The sequence below is a fragment of the Perca flavescens genome, chromosome 10, assembly GCF_004354835.1.
Source record: "Perca flavescens isolate YP-PL-M2 chromosome 10, PFLA_1.0, whole genome shotgun sequence".
Taxonomy (NCBI): Eukaryota; Metazoa; Chordata; class Actinopteri; order Perciformes; family Percidae; genus Perca; species Perca flavescens.
In genome coordinates, this window is record NC_041340.1 from 37,068,968 (window position 1) to 37,089,144 (window position 20,177).

The 20,177-nt window shown below is 39.4% G+C and overlaps 3 protein-coding genes across 6 annotated transcripts in view; 1 reads left to right on the forward strand and 2 right to left on the reverse strand.

The window, feature by feature from the left end:
- Nucleotides 1–3,469, reverse strand: part of cyfip2 (cytoplasmic FMR1 interacting protein 2) — a 26,602-nt gene extending 23,133 nt beyond the window's left edge. Inside the window, exon 1 of the mRNA XM_028589007.1 lies at nt 3,283–3,469. The gene's annotated coding sequence lies outside the window, so the exon portion shown is untranslated. The remainder of the gene's footprint in view (nt 1–3,282) is intronic.
- A 1,674-nt stretch (nt 3,470–5,143) lies between these two features.
- On the reverse strand, nt 5,144–14,245 carry itk (IL2 inducible T cell kinase). 2 transcript variants are annotated; one of them, XM_028589012.1, is made up of 17 exons: nt 14,048–14,245; nt 13,787–13,891; nt 13,572–13,653; nt 13,327–13,452; nt 13,027–13,064; nt 12,644–12,795; nt 12,465–12,530; nt 12,323–12,377; nt 11,787–11,866; nt 11,379–11,521; nt 11,185–11,259; nt 9,959–10,127; nt 9,592–9,808; nt 9,393–9,457; nt 8,917–9,035; nt 6,600–6,757; nt 5,144–5,528 (listed from the first exon to the last, which is right to left on the reverse strand). In XM_028589012.1, exons 1-17 carry the CDS (start codon nt 14,183–14,185, stop codon nt 5,463–5,465), a joined length of 1,854 nt encoding a protein of 617 aa, XP_028444813.1. In that variant the 5' UTR covers nt 14,186–14,245; the 3' UTR covers nt 5,144–5,462. The 2 variants fall into 2 exon arrangements, with proteins under 2 accessions (XP_028444813.1, XP_028444812.1); XM_028589011.1 differs by having other exon boundaries at nt 9,959–10,130.
- Nucleotides 14,246–16,759: 2,514 nt separating this feature from the next.
- med7 (mediator complex subunit 7) lies at nt 16,760–19,073 on the forward strand. Of its 3 annotated transcripts, none has more exons than XM_028589017.1 (2): nt 16,760–16,970; nt 18,031–19,073. In XM_028589017.1, exon 2 carries the CDS (start codon nt 18,040–18,042, stop codon nt 18,796–18,798), a length of 759 nt encoding a protein of 252 aa, XP_028444818.1. In that variant the 5' UTR covers nt 16,760–16,970; nt 18,031–18,039; the 3' UTR covers nt 18,799–19,073. The 3 variants fall into 3 exon arrangements, with proteins under 3 accessions (XP_028444818.1, XP_028444817.1, XP_028444819.1); XM_028589016.1 differs by having other exon boundaries at nt 16,764–17,041; XM_028589018.1 differs by lacking the exon at nt 16,760–16,970 and adding an exon at nt 17,051–17,299.
- The last annotated feature ends 1,104 nt before the right edge of the window (nt 19,074–20,177 follow it).

The following is a 20,177-nucleotide window of genomic DNA, read 5'->3' on the forward strand; positions in this document are numbered from 1 at the left end:
GTTGTAGTCCTTTGCAGACACCTTTTATGTCTACTCAGTAGTCAAAGAAGCAATGAAGATGTGACTAATTTCGATACAGCGCAAGTATGAAAATTAAATAAGTAAATAAATGATACTGGTGTACACTGATGAAGACCATAGGCCCTGTGCTACTGCAACTTTGTAATGTCGGAGTTAAAAAAAGACTTTTGTTTCCTGTATTCTTTCAACTGCTGTGACTTTACAACCTGGATTCACACACTCTGATTCTTTGAAGAGTGAGCTGGTTATTTTTAACTGTTCAGCTTATAGAAAATGAAAAATGCAGCTCGCTACAAGGGCTTCTGTCACGAAGACAAACATGCTCAGTGCTACTAAACTCCCATCTGTGCTTGGGAATACAGACGGGGACTAAAGCCTGGGCTGGCTGAATAAACTTTCCCACCCTGTACCCGACTCTGTTCAACAGTTGGTGTGTGTGTGTGTGTGTGTGTGTGTGTGTGTGTGTGTGTGTGTGTGTGTGTGTGTGTGTGTGTGTTGTGTGTGTGTGTGTGTGTGTGTGTGTGTGTGTGTGTGTGTGTGTGTGTGTGTGTGTGTGTGTGTGTGTACATGTGCATCTTTACAAAGCAAAGGGCCCCTTCATTCCCTTCCGGACACTTAGTAACCTAGCTGTAGGCCTGTTTTACACCGGAATGACTGAGTGAGACCACGCAAGGCAACTCTTTTTTAGAAATCCCACAAAGTAGTAGGAGTTGTTCATCATCAATAAATATGCATAGCAAAATAGCCTCTGGCAAATCTGACATTATAACTAAGGCTACCATACATGATGAGCTTGGGTCAGACCTCCTCATGACAGCACTGCACTAAACCATAAGGGATCCAAGGGCTTTGAGGAAGTGCTGAAAATATTACAACCCAAAAGAAGAATGGAAATGAGTAGGAAAAGTACCAAAATAGCAAAAAGCTGCAACAGTATGTGCTGCTAGGCGTGTGTGTGTGTGTGTGTGTGTGTGTGTGTGTGTGTGTGTGTGTGTGTGTGTGTGTGTGTGTGTGTGTGTGTGACAGAGAGCGAGAGAAAGTGGGTCATCTCCAGGGTCACACCACACCCCTTCCCACCCCCCCCGCAAAGGAACGATTTGTAATATATATTCATCCTCACAATAAGATGAGTGTGTGGAGGAATTCTTGAGGAAAACTTAGACACACATGATCATTTACAACATATAACAAACACACACACGGACACCTGTCACATGTGTGTTCCAGCAGCATCTATGCAGTCAGTGTGTCATCATGTGCTCCTGCACACGCTGGCTGGCTGGCAGAGGTATTCGACAGGCTGATTGTCATTTCAGAGAACAGCATCCCAAAACTGCTGTCGTCTCATGATCCACATGATGTCACGCTCTCCTTTTAGACCAATAACAATGACCATCACATGAATAAGCAGTCGGTCACATGACCAAGCTTGACATGTAGAGAGGATGGTAAACTAAACCTATCACAAGCCTTTGAATTTGCTAAATATTTGTTGAGTTTATCAAAGTTTCTTGTTAGATTTGTGGTGGTATTTAAGATAGGGTGCAGCATCACTTATGTCAGAAAAAAAACATGATTTGTAACATACATATGGTTTCTGTTTACCATTGTTTGCCTGCACTGTTTATCTGTACTTCTCTTTTATTTGTCTGCTTGGTTGGTTTGGTTATTTATGTCATTCTGTCTTTGTCTCTTAATTTACCCAACAGTATTATCAGCTGCAAATAGCGGCTCATGATCTTGTTGTCAGGTATCTTATCTATAATGCTTGTAATATGGTACGATATATATATACAAGGCTACTTACAGATGTTACCAAACTAATTCTGATGTAACTAGGGCTGTAAGGGTTGGAAATTAGCACCAGCCAAATGCTGGTAAAATATGCAAGTGGTTGCTAGATTTGCTTCACTCACCAGCCAAAAAACTACAACGCACTAAGTGATCTATGGAGTGAAATCCACCAGCCACTCTGCAGCTGGACAACAAAGGCTAATTCCCAACCTTGGCTATGACTAGCCTAATGGTTATTTATTATTATCATTATTGATTACATTCTTTTCTACACATCCTTTTTTAAATAACCAATTTCTCATTTAGTCTATAAACAACAGAAAATACCTATTCTCAGAGCTCTAAATGTCTTGTTTTGTCCAATAAACCCAAAGACGCTCCATTTACAATATGGCAATTTATCTTGAAGCACCAAATGATATCACTGAGGGAACTCACCTCAAGACAAGTCATCTAGGCTGCTATGCTAACATAACCTAGCACATGGATGACATGTCTGTCTCCCTCTTGGGGAGGAAGCCCTCATATGATGCTTTTAACACCATTAAAGGGTTTTTGGGGACTTTTTTTCCATATCCAAACCGGGTGCACTTTGAGACAGATTTGTGATTTATAAAAATAACTGACTTGAAATATGATTGGATTATTATACAGATTTTTCACTCAGTAGGGCTCGGTATTAGCAGCAGCATCCCTAGCCTATCATGACATCACTGCTTGCTGGTGAGGGGCTGGAGTGTGCAACAGTAGCACATCCCTGACCTAGCCTACTCTAAGTTCCCGGATGGATAGAGTACGATCACTACATCGAACAGGAATAAGATGACCGTGAGCAGTGTGTAGAGAACGGAAGTAGGTGAACCTGTCATCAGTAACAGGCCTGCCTACCGTGATGGCTGTGAAAACGTCTAGAATACATATACAACATGTTGTGTCCAGCTGGTCGGATGGGTAAGGGGGGCGACACAGGAGAAAGAAAAAAAGGCAAAAAAAAAATAAAATGATAATACGAGTGACAGCTGTGATGTGAAATGGAGCCGAAGCATCATATTCGCTCTCCTCCATCTATCATATCTCATCATAGCGGACATCTCTTCTCTCGGTTATCTAGTCACACAAGCATCCAGCTCTCAGGGATCTCTCAGCGGTGCACTTGCTACACAGGAACCCTCTCCTCACCCCACCCATCTCTGCGTGAGCTACGATGCCGATGTAACGTTAAACTAACGGGAATCCCATTCATGGGTCAGAATAATCCGCGATAAACCGGGACGCTCAATCCGGGATCACGGAGGGCGATTTCTCAGCGATCAACCTTATTATCTTATTTATCCACGGACAGATAATAAGAAGTAACGGGAGAGATGCTCGGTGCGAGGAGGAAGGGAGAGAAAACCGAGCCCTCCAGTCTCCAGCCCCGTTCCTCTGTAGCGATGCGGCTCCATCCAGCGCTACATTACCACATACCTGTCAATTGCATTTCCGTCCGGCGATATCCGAAGGCGGGCGGACGGTGTCGCGGTGTGCGACGGCGATCTAACGTCTGCTGATCTGTTTTTCCTCGTCTTCTGTGCCGACTGATGCTCTAGTTTGGCCCCGTACCTATCCAGCGCTAATCCACCCCACACAAAGAGTAGAAAATGGCTGCAAGTGCATTTTCTTAAAGGGACAGTCACAGAGGAGTGACTGAGGGTCCTATAATAGCCTACATCCATGGGGTGTGATGGGTGATGATGAGGGGGCCCCCGACATGTTGATTCTATTCATTTGAGCTATGATGAGTACTTTATTTAAATGTAATTTTATTTAATTTGTACCGGTGGAGAATGTATCCTGCGTTTCACATTAAAAGTAGTAGGCCTGTGTGTGTGTGTGTGTGTGTGTGTGTGTGTGTGTGTTCAAGTGAACGTTGATCCATGGCCTAAAATAGGCCAGAGGGTAGCCTATTGTCCTCTGAAGAGACAGAAAACCCCCAAATACTCATATTCATATACATATTACTGCCATTGGGTAGATACATTATAGAGTAGGCCTATCTGTGGTGCTCATGGTGGTGGTAATGTTTTTTTGTTATACATGATTTTTAAAGATGTACTGTATGTTAGTGACAATGCATGTTTAACAAAGAAAATTATACCTGACAGAATTAGTTTAGTTTAGTTTAGTCATCTCAGACCCTTGGTAGCAAGATGTCATTGGGGCCATATTGCCCCACTTGTCATTTTATTCTTAATTATTACTACAATTTAAATTGTATACCAGTATACTAGAGCTGGACAATATGTCAATATATGAGGCTAGAAATCGTTTTAGATTTTGGATATCGTAATATCATGATATGACACAAGTTTAGTCTTTTCCTGGTTTTAAGGGCTGCACTACAGTAAAGTGTAGAGACTGTTAGAGCTGTTTTCTTATTTACATTTACCCATTTAGTCATTATATCCACATTGTTGGTGATTATCAAAACTCTCACGGCAATATTGACATTGATGTATTTGGTCAAAAATATCGAGATATTTTATTTTTTTCCATATTGCCCAGCTCTACAGTATAGCCTTTATTTAACTAGGAAGTCACGATGAGATTAAAACCTCTTTTTCAACATACTGTACTTGAGCATTTCAAATATATGGGAAATACATGTATAATCAATATTTATATTATACATGCACTGTATGCCTGTAGATTGCATGGATGCATCCAATGCATTAGTAAATCTACATCTGTGCTCATAACCCATGTGCTTTTTTGTCTGTCACTCCACTTTCCCAACAGCTGGCCCACATTAAAATAGACTGAAATAGTCATGTTGATGTGTGTGATCATGCTCTGGAAATTTTCTTTAACATATTTTGTTTCTCGTGTAGTGGATATTTTGTGACAGTGTGTGTATATACAGTAGGTCTTCGTGGGTTGTTCTGAGCCAGAGAGCATTGCGTGGCCTGTAGTTCCATCATTGGCCACTACACCTGCAGAGCAGAACACTTGGCTGACAGACTGAAACTGCTATTCACCCCCAAATACACACTACATTTGTCCCAGTAATGACAGTTTGTTATTAGCTTTTATAAATGACCAGTTATGTGTGACCATATCTAAACTGCAATTTTGTAGTGACTTTTAAAGGAAATTGTGCTGTATTTAGTCATGTTCTGTTAACGGGGGGCTTTTGCAGCACAAACACTGAGCATACTTGAATGGCAGGGAAGGGATTAGGTTGTGCAGTGGTTTGAACACTTCCATCATTTAAGTGCTAAAAATAGGCTGAAAATGTCTGGAGGAAAAAACATGTAGAACATTTAATTACAATGGATCCATTTAATTAACAGTGGGTTAAACAATATAACAATTTCTTCTACCTCACCATTTGCTGTACAGAGACTTTATAGAATATTTGAAACCATAATATAAACCTACAGTAAGCAGCAGTAGCTGTGTGAATGGACTGTGAGAGCCTACTTAGGAACAGACTGTATATGCAAAGGTATGAAACAGATAAAGTGCAAAATCCAGGAATTTGAAACTGTCTTATGTTTGTAATCATCTGAATCGGAAGACACTTTTGAAAAACATTTGACACGCAGTTGGTAATAATTCAATAAATAAATAAATATTCTTATAGTTTTCAACCTCGACTCTTATCTTCACAGGTCTGAGAGGGAGGCCAGCTGATGCAGGAGGACAGCAAAGCATGGACGATCTTCTGGTTTCTGAGAATGAGAACACAAAAACCAAAAAGCATTATTACAATGAGTTTTGCTTGTCCATGTGTTTGTGAGCTAGTCCTATTCTAAGAAGGTCGACTGACGTAGACATCTTGTTTATTCTTTAGCTCTGTCTCTGGAAATCACTGTGCAATACGGCCCTACAAAGGCAAAAGACCTTAACTGGCTAGAGTGCCAAACTGAGAAAATGACTTTAAAGTTTTTTAGTTGTCCAGCCAAATGAATTATGGGTAGGACACTGGAAATCTGGCAATTAGATGTTTCAGTAATGAAATTTCACCACATAAAAAATCTTGAGCTCAAACTTGACGTTTTGACTTTTGACCTTTTTTTAAAGTTACTGTGCTCTGCCTTTGTATTGTCTGCTAAAAGTGAGAAGTCACACCAAGGCAAAAGGCAGTAACTTCCACATTATCAATATTTGGTTGCTGATCACCATTTACAAAATCATTATAGTAACACCTGTATAAAATGTAGTGATCATGGCATATATTTTTTATGATTTACAATTATTTATAGCCATCTACTTATTGCTGTCCTGTACCCTGACTCAATTTGAGCGTTCCAAAACAAAGTCAAAGTGTGGTAACTGGTGTTACGGTGTTCTGCTTGGTTTCTCCTGGGCTTTTGGAAGTTACGGTTAACACATTTTATTGATTTATTTTTAACAAAGAAATTGACTCAAGATACTTATCCACATGATAAAGGATGTCTTGAATGTCCCAAAAATATCATGAACTCATTTTCGAGCAAAAATGTAGTTATTGCCTTTTGCCTTTGCATGGCAGAATAGGTCACACCATGATTAATGCAGACCATTTGTATTACAGTATACAAAGTACATATGTGTACCAGGGGGTGTCGGACTGGGGGTGTAAAGGGGATTGGGAACCCAGGGCCCTTGTGATGAGGGCCCAAAAAGATGCTAGAATGAATAGCTGTGACTGTGGGGTGGGGCCCATAGAGAATGACTTGTGACCTGTCTGTAACTAATAAATCTACGGTACTATGTTAGCCGTTTTGTCTACTAGGAATCTGTTTAATTCCTGTGCCTACCTCCTTCCAGCACCACTCCATGAGTTGGTGGACGGCGTCTGGGGCCAAGCGTGGCTTCAGCAGCCTCAGGCCTGAGTTCAGCGATTCCACCACCTCACCATTGGTGCGGTTCTCATAAGGAAGACGGCCCTCGTTGTATACCTCCCACATGAGCACACCTGAGCAGCGGTAAACAGGGAGACTCCAATCGTTATAGAATAAACACATAGAGAGATGCGGTTTAAGTGATGTAGACCAGAGATCTTCAACAGGGGGTCTGTGACCTCTAGGGGGTCCTCAGAGTTAATGCAGGGGGGGCAACCATATTATGTCAAAAAACATTTTTTGAAAGTTTCTTTTTTTCAAGAATTGGTACAGAAAAATACTTCACACATCTACAACGTGAGACAGGACAAGCAGGTCAAAAGTTGTGAAGAAAAACTCCCGCACACTGTCTAACTTGCAAAAATATATAAAGTTTAAAAGTAGGCAACAAGGAAGTAGATTAAATAGTAGGTTGCCTAACACATAACTTTATATATTTCTGCTAGTTAGACACTGTGTGGGAGTTTTTCTTCACAACTTTTTTCAAGAATTAAAATGTCTGAAATTATACATCAGTATGAATTCAACATATTAATATCAAAGATGAATTGTCCTATTTGTGAAAAAGAAAAAAAATAGATTTACACATTGAAGATAAGCTTACAATAGGTAAGGTAGCCACTATGGTAGCCATACAGTTAAGCTTTAAAAGGTCCAAACTGTGGGAATTTCTCCCATTTAGCGTTGAGATCATATATCGCTATCAAGTCTCTCGCGCCACGCAGTTCAAAGTAGGTATTACAGCTACGGTAGCCTTCACGCTCAATCTCCTTTTTCTTTTTCTGGGCAAAGAAGAAGACTCCTGTTCCTGAAATTTGGATTTTGAATACGTGTGGTCCTCCATGTTTCCTTCTTCAGGAAGCTATGATACCCATTAGCGGCATTAGCAGCACCTGTAAGTTCATCATGTGACAGAGAAAATGTGAAAGGTGGAGCAGTATGTCCTGTATGTCCCTTACCGGCTAACGTATTTCAAGATGGAGCATGAATATGGAGCGTCTACCCCAGTTCATGTGAATGCAAATGTAAAATGTCAAGCCAATAGGAATACTTGGAATTGATGGTGGTGGTAAATATTCATGAAAAAGGACAAGTTTGTGAACGGGCAACACAGATTTTGATAATGAACAACTAAACACGTTACACACTGGATCTTTAAGGATTCACTGTGCTTTCCACATGTATGTTTAACATTAAAACACAATGTATACATAATATCCATTCATTTTCATTCATCCAGCCCAGTTTAATATGCAACTAAATTTTATACAGTACATGTAGTAGGGGGTCCCTACCCCATCTCTCTCTCAGCTAAGGGGTCCTTGGCCTGAAACACGTTGAAAACCCCTGATGTAGACAAACCAAAATTAGTTCTTGTGTGTCTGCTTAATCATTTGCATGCTTTTGGTTGTTCCTTGTAAGCTCTTTTGCATAAACTATTTTGAATGATTATGATGAGCTTCATCCAAAGTGAGAGGACTGACTGACGATTTAATTATAGACTGTTTTGAGAGCCATGTGTTTATCCATTTAGCAGTACCCTCATACTTAACAATTAGTTATTTTTGTCTTCTCAGATATTTATTACACAGCCTGATTTTTGTGTCAATAAATAGAAGTTGTAATTAAACATAATTATTTTTAATGCGTTATTCTGCATCTGTTAGATACAAGCAAGGGATCTTGTCCCAAGGAGCTGTCCATGCTGGGTCAATATGTTGCTTGCCTGTTAAAACTCCTGTTTTTGGCGATGATCCTAACAGTATTAACTTCTTGGGAGATTACTGCAAATCCACTAGTTGGCATTGCTCCACGAAATGAGCTACCAATACTTACGGTCTTTGGCACAGGTGCACACATGTACAAAGAAATAAATCAATGAAATAAATGAAATAAAAAAAAGGCCCTATGCTTTTTTACACTTTCATTGCTTTTTCTTCAGAAGTTACAAAAATGTGTGTCTTGAAATTGCTTCTGTTTGCTTTCAATCAATGTGTTTAGTTTCCAGTTTAGAGTCAATGTGCTATCAGGGCAACCCGGATAATTCTGATGTGTAACCAGCCAGCAAAACTAAGACCTGCTGTTTTCCTGTGCAAGCTTTACATGCAATCCCAAAATATATAAATGGTTAAAAAGAAGACAAAGGAGGAATGTTGCATGACTACGAACAGCAAGTGAGATGCTCAAACACACAAAATAAGTGAAAGGCAGGGAGATAGACAAATGAACACACCGAATGACCAGACGTCGGACTTGCTGCTGAACTTGCAGTACTTGATGACCTCAGGGGCCGACCACTTGACCGGGAACTTAGAGCACTGGGAGCTTGTGTACTGATCATCGAGCACAAACCTGCAGTACGGAGAGCAGGCACACTTCATTACACAGCAGTGGATGTAGGCTGACTGTTAGCTATAGCAAAATCATAATAAATATTGTTTGAATCAGAATCAGACAAAGGTGTATTGCCACAGTAAATTACACTTAGGAGGAATTTGCTTTGTGATTGGTGCATAACTAAACAAACAAAACTATTAACTCTAAAATGAAATAAACAGTAAATACAGGTCCTGATGGACCGCAGCCTCCTGCCAGAGAGGAAAGGTTCAAATAGTGTGTGTCTGGGGTGTGAGGGACACAAACTGTTTTTGTGATTAAAAGATTCCACACAATATGGTGGACCTTACAAAGATTCAGTGAAAAGCATACCTGGTCATGCCGAAGTCAGATATCTTCACCTCATTGTTCTTTGAAACTAGACAGTTCCTAGCAGCCTGCAGATGAAAGAGGAACAGATGAAGCATTAACTATTTAAATCTAACGGAGCAGAGACACAAAAGTGTATCCTAAAAAACTGATTATATATATATATATATATATATATATATATATATATATGTTGGTTTACCAGATCTCTATGGAGGAAGTTGGAGTTCTCCAGGTAAGCCATCCCCTCACTGACATCCAGACACATCCCCAACATGGTGTCCTGAGACAAACGGCCTTTCCTGGCTCGCAGGTAGTCTGACAGACAGCCGTTGTCCATGAACTCAAACACCAGACACATGGGAGAACAGCGGGTGCGCACGCCGTAGAGCTGAACCAGCTTACAATGGGACAATCTCCTGTTAAACACACACACACACACACACACACACACACACACACACACACACACACACACACACACACACACACACACACACACACACACACTCAGCTGAGTGGTTCCTTGTGGCTGAACAATATGAAGCAACTTTATGGAGTGCACTTACATCATGACCCTTGCCTCTTCTTTAAATTCCTCGTCTGACATGCACTCTTCTCGTACCATCTTCACCGCCACCCTCTTCCCCCTCCATCTCCCTTCCAGCACCAGCCCAAACTGGCCACTGCCTAACTCCTGACCCAGGGTCAGCTCTTCAGGGTCCACCTCCCACTGATCTGCTGAGCAGAAAACAGGTGGGGAACAACAACACTGATAAACTTGTTAGGATAAAATAACATAAATACTTTTTTTATTAATTATAATCCAGAGATGGGGACTCTAGTTTGAGCCTCGGACTTGAGTCGCACACACAGTGACTCCACATTTAACTTGAGACTCGTCCTCAAAAGACTTCAGACTCAACTCGGACTCGAGATGCGGGACTTGTGAACAATATTTAATTTTTAGGAAACGTCTCATAAGCTAAATTGTTATTCCCCTCCCTGCGTAACACGTAATAGCTAACGTATCTGCTGAGCGTGGCCACACGTGAGCGAGGACCACAAACATGTCGACCACACCGGCAGCAGCTGGACCTTTCATCAGAAGCTTTGGCTTTGAAAAACTCCATACAACAAGGCCCAGACAAAAGAAGCCCTGAATGCCAAATATGTGGACTCTAGCTCAGAGACTTTAGATTTGACTTGGATTCTAGCTCAGAGACGTGTGAGCATCTCTGCTATAATCAAAGCATTATGGAAGTTGCAGGTTTGTTGCACAACACCAAACAGTCAGATAATTGTCAGGGTGCAGTCAGTCTCGCAATGCCAGACCTTCCTCCACAGAGCTGCAGAGGAGGGTCTGGCTAGTCCACACAGCATTCTGGGATGAGAGAAAAACGCGCTCTGGTTTATTGGCATTTCTTTAAACCAATCACAATCGTCTTGGGCGGTGCTAAGCGCCGGACGGAGCTACGGTGCCTCTGCAAAATAGCCTTGGGAAGAAACTTGTTTTGGTGGAACGTGTGTACGTTCAAAAGTAGTTTTACTCATGCAACGGACATCCGGCCGAAAAGAATGACATCCGGCGGAATTTCGGGCAGCACCGGAGCAATCCCGGAAGTGGAAGGTCATGGATATAGACTAGGGTGTAGTGTCCTGAACGCACCCTGAGAATATTTGCGTATAGAATCACTAGAGGTCGGCAAAAACAAGATCTTCAGCGTTAAGTTCTGATTGTTTTGAGCTCCAGTTCAACCCGCTGACCCATTCACACAACAGTACATCCTCTAACCTTTTGAGTGATCAGCAATGTCCTGAGAGCAGCCTCCATCTTGAGATACAGGGTGTCTCAAACGCGTTATCAGGCCTGCCACACAGATGACACAAAGACATAATAAAATACATTTATTTTTTTAGCTGAACTTCCTTTTGGCATCTGATCTATTTGTGTTAGCACTGTTGCATGCGGAAAGCCAGCACACTTACCAGCAGCATTGTGTTGGTGGTAATAGATGAGCTCAGGAATGGTGCTGAACAGGTACTTCTCTGCCAGGTAGTATGTGGCCTCTTCCGTTTCTGTCTGTCTAATTTGGTAATGTTTCACTCTTGGATTCTTCTCCCCATTCGACCTGAAGGCAACAAAGAGATGCTTGTATGACACAAGTATTTTATGTGTTAAGATGTGTTAAAATGCCACTGATTTCAAGTCATATTCATTCTAAATATACTGTACACCAGGCATGTCGACCTATTATTAGCCATTCTGGAGAATCTAAGGATTTACACAAAGAAGCAAGTATATTTGATCTATGTATATTTAGCACCATATTATCTACTAATCATAAGTCATAATTTGTACTGGCTAATTATGTAAAAAGAAGGAGGTGACATTACCCCGCCGCTTTGGTGAAGACTGACACTGTGTAGACTCCTGCCTGTCTGGAGTCACGCACCATAAATGAACCTTCTTTCCCCTAAAAGTACAAACAACACAAAATCATCCAAATTAAATAACATATTTGTAACGTCAGACATGTTTGTTGATTGTTTGTTTAATCTGCAGATAATAGCAGGACCGGCCTAGCAGTCATTTTGAGAAATGATGGGGATAGGTGTTCTGCTTCCCGCTTGCAAAATTTAGCAAAGCAGGAAATTCAACATTGGAGGAAACATTGTGGTTGTGAAACATTTTTTAGGCCCCATGTCTTGTCACTAGCTCAATGTGCAGGTGCATTTGCATTATTCTTTGCAAATGCGAGACTACTGTAGGTGGCACAGTCACAGCAAAAGTGCACTGCGTCACACGGGAGCAACATCCTGCTAATTATCACCAGAACTATCATTTGGAGCGTGTTTTCTGTCCAAACACGGCCGGAAGAATAAACTAATGGAAATGGAATAATCTCTGGATCCATTGTTTGTTTTTTTACCTGTTTCATTAACAAAACCTCTGCTTCCCCTCTGGTTATGTTTTTGTTGTACCATCTGTTAGAAGACAAATCAACCAAAAATAAATGAGTTGTGTAGAGGGCAGGATGGATATGCAGAGAAGAGAAATTAAACCAAACTCACTCAAATCTCTGAAAGTTGTTGCCGGATTTTTCAGCCACGTAAATACTGGGTACAAAGCCTGTGTTCCTGATGAGGGGTGAGGAAAAAATATTTATTAATCATAGACTTATAATTATCTTTTCTATTGAAAAAAGGTGCTATTGTTTTCAGTAAAATGTGTTGTCTTTATTGGGCCCTACCCCTTGTCATCCTGTACGGCCCACCAGTCAGAGTGGGAGCTTTTAATAAGGATGTACTCCTTGTCTTTGTGAAGGGGCAGGTCATCGTCTCCGAGCGGTGTGTAGTCCTGCAGGGCGATAACCTTCCTCTGACCTGCATCTCGCAGTCCCATCTGGCAAAGATTAAAATAATAAAAATAAAAGAAACTAACTAAAACTTCATCACAATGCTATTTGGGTTATATTAGATTGAGCAAGTAGCATCAGTAGCATGTGCATTGGTACTGGCAACAGAATACATTTTAAAAAGTAATTTGGTCTGAAGCCTGTAATTTGAACATTATTGATTAACACCCAAATCATATGTCAACAGCATGTTAGTGTATTTATGCTTCAGAAGGTACCTCTGGATCCGGGAGTTGAGGAAGTGGCTTTTTAGAAGCTGTGGAATGAGAAAAATGCAATCAGAGAAATGGCAATTTTCTGTAGAATGTTAAATGTAAATCAAGATAAGCCTTAAGCACATTACATTACATTACATTATGTACTTAAGATTTTAAGTTTTTTTAAGAAGTTTTTAATCTATTTGTAATGTAGTGTTATATAGATGAGACAATGTCAGAATAAATCAAATACACAAATTAGACTTAAACCCTTTTTGAAAATATATGAGAAACAAGAAGAAGATAAGAAATAATACAAACCATAACCCACTGGGTCATATACATGACAACCTGGCGCCAGTTTCTCTGTTTGTTGGCAGCATTTCCATTTTCCATCCATCCAGAAGTTTGGATGGTATTTCGCAACCAAATTGTTACGCTTTGTCTCTATATGAGACAGAATAAAAGAAATATAGTTTGAAATCTCAAGCTTATGAATTACAATCAAGGGTTCACAATAATTTCTTATGACAATGGCATAGCATAACGTGGTAAAAATCGCTAACCCTCTTTAAGAGCTTTGACCCATCGCTGACGGCAATCATTGTCTGGGGCAAAGATGTAGAGGTAGTGGTTGTTGTGAAAAACCTGTAGAGACATTTTCATTTAAGAAAATACTGCTTTTGTTCTTGTGTTATGTCACACTTATACTACATGCTTAATCGTATGCATTATACTTACTGTTTATAACACTATATTTAATTATTGTGTATAACCTTACCTGAAAAGGGTACTTATAGTTGCATGGTATGGGGATCTCGCTACACACAATCTCCACACACTTGATTTTGGACAGCTCGATGCAACCTTTCAGCATGGGCTTTTTCTGAAACAACATGATCTTAACTTTATGTGGGCTATACACACCGTGGATATGATTTAAATGATAATTTCCTCTTAGGCCAACTTTACAGACTTAGCCTTCAGATTGCATAATTTCTCATTTAAATCCAGTGTATTTGTAGATTAAGTGCATTCTTACCCCGGGGCGGCGTTCAGAATACTTCAGGTCTTGGGTGTCCAGTACAAAAAATCTCTCCTTGTAGTTGCATGGTGATGTTTTCTTCTTTTGTTGAGATTTTTTAATCATAGTTCCCTTCAAGATCACCCTGGGGAACATGGTAACGGCTATGAACAACACTTTAAAAAAACACTGCTAGCTTTTGGCTCACGGAGAGAGGCTAAGTACCTGACAGTGACAGAAAAAAAAATGTGTAGATGGTAACTTGATAGAAGCCCTGGAGCTTCCGGCATAAACTCGGTAAACCACATCCTACGGCATGAAATGGGTTGTGCTTATGAACACACACAGATACACACACACACACACACACACACACACACACACACACACACACACACACACACACACACACACACACACACACACACACACACACACACACACACACACACACTCACACTGTACACTCACATGTACTTTCACTAACTATGTTGCAATAAGTCAGTGTAGGGTGTGCAGTAGTAGGAGGGGGATTGTTTAATCTCTGTACTTTTGAACATTTTCCACCAAAATATGCACCTTGAAGGTTTGCCTTGTATTCCGGTAACGACACAAAGTTTTGTTAAAAATGTAAAGATTGGACAAGGGTGTTAATTTGATAAAGAAAATGAGAGCATAAACTAAATGTTACTATGAAACAACACCTATTAAACACTTCAAACTTACTTGAAAACAAAATGACTTAACTACTGTGTTTTAAAACTGAAAGAAGTAGAAGATAAAGAAGATTTTGGAAAGGTGTTTGTGTTATATAATGTTGTCTTGCCTGTATATATATATATATATATATATATATATATATATATATATATATATATATATATATATATATATATATATATGTATGCTTTGCCTTGTTTCTTTGATTAAGCCTCACTGTCATCATAGCCGTCTCTGCTTACATTCAACCCTTGTGAGTTGGTTTGACTCTTTTTTTAATCAACGATAGAGACAGATCATTGTGCTGGGATTGTTCAGGCTATGTGAGAAAAACAGTGTTGATTATAACTTATAGAATTGGGTTCCACTACTTTGCATGAAGGAAAAAATGTGACTTTTTGATCTTGTTAAAAAACAATACAGTTTGAGTGTAGAATTTTAGAAAGTTAAAGAGTTAGAAACTAAGTCAATTCATCCTCACAAAACATGGAGGATTTAGATGGCTGCTATAGCACCACCATCAGGAAAATTGTTTCTACAATTTAGTCTGCATTAAAATAGCTGATCTGGCCTGGATCCATTTTTGCTGAAGGTAAGGAATTCTTTGTTGAAAAATAAAGACAATGTCACAAAATCAGGATTGAGATTTTTTTTTTTTTAATAATCGTAGTAATTTTAGGGGTAAAGGTTGAAGTTTTTTTTTTTATTTAATTAGTCATGCATGTGCACAACAATAACAGAAGTAGTGATTGGCAATGCAAATCTCAAGCCTCAATGCTCATTAAATAACTAAAAGAAAAAACACAAGTAGAAGAAAAATCTGGATCTATAAAAAATAGTGCAAGTTAAGATACAGGGCTAAATTATAAACAAATAACATATGAATTAAGTAATATAATATGATAAATGTGTGTAGACAGTATTGCAGACTGAATGTGAAGGAGTGTACTTAGTAGTAATGTAGGCCTATATATGAATAATGAGAAGTACATTTTGAACTGAATATTTGTATTTCCCAAATACTCACTCACAATTCTAATATTACTAAATTTCTAAATAAACTTCTAGCCTCTTTATGAAGGAGCCTGTCTGCTGTGGATTGGGAAATATAAATACATTTTGTCCAATTTGAGCATTTCTACGATGGCTACAATGTTATTAATAAACTATAAAAATGTGTAAAGTTTTAATTTAATTTTGGAGATATGACAGAATAAGAATGATGGACTTAATATAATAATGTCCTGACAGCAGTGTCTGAAATGTTATGCTGGCCAGACATTTTAGTGACATTTTTGTAGGCCCATACCATATGAAAAAAGATCTGATTCTTAAGGTGAATTGGGACCAGGACTTTTTTTTTTTTTTTTTTTTGTCTCTAATACCCATTTTTACAGAAAGTCTTTTCTTAACAACTAATATATTTAAGATGTCCATTTACATAATTTCTGTATTTTCAATTCTTTTATCATGAGTTTACTTTTTTAAATTTACCTCAGGCAACTGTTTTAATAATGTTTATGTCCTGTCACTGTCTTTTATTTTTCTAACTCTGGAAATCATTTTGTGCTTCTTGTTTGAAAACTGCCTTATAAATAGACTGTTAATATTATTGTCATCAATCATTATTACAGGTTTTTGTTTATACGAAGGCAGTTTTAGCTTAAAACATCTTTGTATAGCTTAATGCAATGATAACAAAAGTGCTTGAAATATGCCTCTGCGTCAGAAATTACTTTAAGTTAGCAGTTAAATGCACTTTTTATTATTAACGTTATAGGGGACATAATGTTTTATAATCTTATAAAACGTAATAACGCCTTTTATTTTGTATCTCTACCACCACAACGATTTTGAAGAAGCAAGCTTTTATTAAATACTACAAAACCAACCTAGATATCGATATCTATAAGAGCTCACTGCCAAATACTACGGCCATTAAGCGTTTAGTTTGTTTGTCCAATCATCACGACCAAAACTTGTCACGAGCACAGTACAGCCAATGGAATTTGGACAGGCGGACGTTCATATCAGTAAATGGAAGGCGCTAAGCATGGCGCTAAGCCATGCGCTAAGCTAGCTAGTCATGAGCAACAATACTTTTGACTGGTGCATAAAATGTCCTGTGGGAGGCAGCAATATGCTACGAGGCATCTAGTCTGCCGGAAAGCCAACAGAAGAAGAAGAAGAAGAAGAAGAAGCAGCTAGTCATGAGCTAATTGTACGATTAGATACATCTGTGACATTTCTTATTTAAAGTCTACATTCAGCAACTAAGGAGTCATTTAAGGGGTGTGTAAACGTATCATCGCTGTTTCTTTTCATTCGCATATTTCATTCGCATATGTCAGTTCGTGGTACTGACGTAACTAGATAACTAGCTAAGTTAGTTAGCGGAGGTTAGCAGAAGTAGTTAGCTAGCTAATGTTAACGTTACTGTATCACTAGCCACATATTTAGCTAGCTAGTTAGCTACGTTTTCTCTCTCACTATACCGCAGTGGTTCTGCTGTCGCCTAACGTCTGATTGTAGAGCTACAAAATAAACAAAGTGAATACATATTTCAGATAGTAAATGAACGTAACTAGCGTCGCTCGCTTATTACGTTAGCTAGCTAACGTTACTGACATGTAACGTGAGCAGGCTAACTTTGTTTTTACATAACGTTAACGCTTATTTATATGGGGAAGATATTGCTGCAAATGGAAGCAGCCAAATGTTTCCTCGATTATCTACCAAGGCGAATATACAAATATACAAGTTATTTCCAGAGTTGGAAACTAAGTACTTAAACATAGCATTGAACAGTAACGTTAGCGGAGTAACCTTACGTTACGTTATTCGACTCTACAACGTATAGGCTAAATGAAAAATGTGTTTTTAACTCCTTTTGTTTTTTGTGACAACTCTGTCACAGATTAGTTTATTTGTAAAGCGTGCGTGTACCCTTTACTTGACTAAAAGCACGTGTTTGCTTTTAGACATGTAGCCATAGCATGTCACGTTAGCCTAGCTTTTTGAATAGTTGTAATACAGCCTGTTTTATGATCGCATTACCTTTATGTAAAGGTGTAGACTCGTTCTATTATTACTGTTTTCTATTACTCGTAAACATCACTATGCATGTTACTGTTAAAATGATATAGAGGAAACCTTAAGTGGTATTTTAACTCACAACTGGCATACACAATGAAACTTATTTCTTATTTAAAAATGGGGAGAACTTGTTTTGCATTGCTTGGGAAGGAAAAAAGACTTAACATTTTTTGTTACTGTTTCAGGTCAGCATCATGAGTGAACCACAGCAGGTTAGTGCCCTGCCTCCTCCGCCTATGCAGTACATCAAAGAGTACACAGATGAAAACATCCGCAAGGGTCTTGCGCCGAAGCCGCCTCCACCCATCAGAGACAGCTACATGATGTTTGGCAACCAGTTCCAGTGTGATGACCTCATCATCCGGCCACTGGAGAGCCAAGGCATTGAGAGGCTCCATCCTATGCAGTTTGATCACAAAAGGGAGCTTAAGAAGCTCAACATGTCCATTCTTGTTAACTTTCTGGACCTGCTGGACATCCTTATCAAGAGTCCTGGCAGTATAAAGCGTGAAGAGAAGCTGGAGGACTTGAAGCTTCTGTTTGTTCATATGCACCACCTGATAAATGAGTACAGGCCACATCAAGCCAGGGAGACACTGAGGGTGATGATGGAGGTGCAGAAGAGACAGAGGCTAGAGACAGCTGAGAGGTTCCAGAAACATCTGGAGAGGGTGGTGGAGATGATCCAGGGGTGCCTTGCCTCCTTACCTGATGACTTACCACAGATGGAGGGTCCAAATGGTGCTGGGGATGACAGTGTGTCTGCAGCAGCTAGTGTTAATTCTTCTTTTGGGCAGGCCCCCAGGCTGAAAACTGAACCAATGGATATAGAGGAAGCAGGTGCCAGCTGTATGGCAGCAGGTCACCAGGACAAGAACGTCCATACTTCAAAGAGGGACAAAACGTGGGACAAGGATGCTGCCATGTGCAGTATTATTGATGAAATTGCTTAAGTATTCTGTTGAGTAGTTTTTTTTTTTTTTTTTTTACACCTAAACTGTGTTTCTTTTTTGTATGCTGTACTAAGAGTAAATATGACAAAAGTTTGCTGTGTTTTCACTGGGCCTGAAATCTGGACTTGAATGGTATTTTTATGTAAAAGCCATTATGTAGATAATATTAACAGTTCCTGTGAAGATATTTGAAGAATGTAAATATTACACAGATCAACTAGGGTGCCAAATTTCAGTTTTTGTAATAAAACCATTAAAGAAATGTTCAAATGCAGTAGGAGTGTCTATCACAGTAGTGTTACTTAACCCGTTTTTAGGGAAACTGCATCATATCAGAGAATTTCATGTATTTCAATCCATATACTGTATGTGTTGACATTCAGTTGTTTTCGCAAAGCATCTAGGTCCTGTCACACACCGCACATCTAGTGAGATTGAAAGGTTGGTATGTATAGACTGTAGTTACAAAGTCGCTCCTCTCTCTAAAGCCTTTCACTTTTGCTTTTCATGAAAGCCCTTATATGATATAACCACTGTTTTGTTGCCTTGCTAAAGTTTCTTGCAGCAGCACTTGTTTAATGATATATTGGTGTACCAAGCATACATCTCCTTAATTTCCTATTGCAACAAGGAGTCAAAAAGGGTGTACATTTGGATATTGAAACATACCTACTTATGTGACAATAGGCAGTTTCACCTAGGTGTGTTTACATTAATCCAGTGAATAATCTGACAGTGTGTTAGCCAAGTCTAGTCCTCGTGCTAATGAAGATTAGGCAAATTTGTGACTTATTTCTTTCTGTACATGCTATATAAAGCATGCTTTTTGCATGGGGGTATGTGGTACGTTTGTAACCATCTGAGGCAGCAGGCTATAATGTGAATGTAAGAAGTGTTTTTGTCAGGTTACCTGTAAGCTCCAGCCTCATTTCATTGTCCCAGAATGGCTTCCATGAGACAGATTCCACCTGACACAGATGTCCAGAGGTTTATTTAATACATTGATCTGCTTTGCAGCATTGTCAGTAACAATTTAGGCTGCTTGTGCAATTTCAAACACCACAGAGACTTTTTGTTAGCTATTTTTTTTTTTAAATAATATTTTGTCATGTTTGCACGTGGCCTATTCTTTCAGGTATGTAAGGAAAAACTGGGGATGAACCTATTTCACACACGCTATGGGATGAACACGACTGGGTTTATGTCATCCTGCCACCCCGCCCCCTTACTGTTGTTACCCTCTACTGGGATTCCCTGCACCGCGACAGGGTCATTTCCATATCCTGCACTCTTTAGCTGAATTATTACTCCATCGACTACACGTACGAGACTATCGACTCATGTCCGCCCACCCCCAAATGTGTTAAATATACCGAATA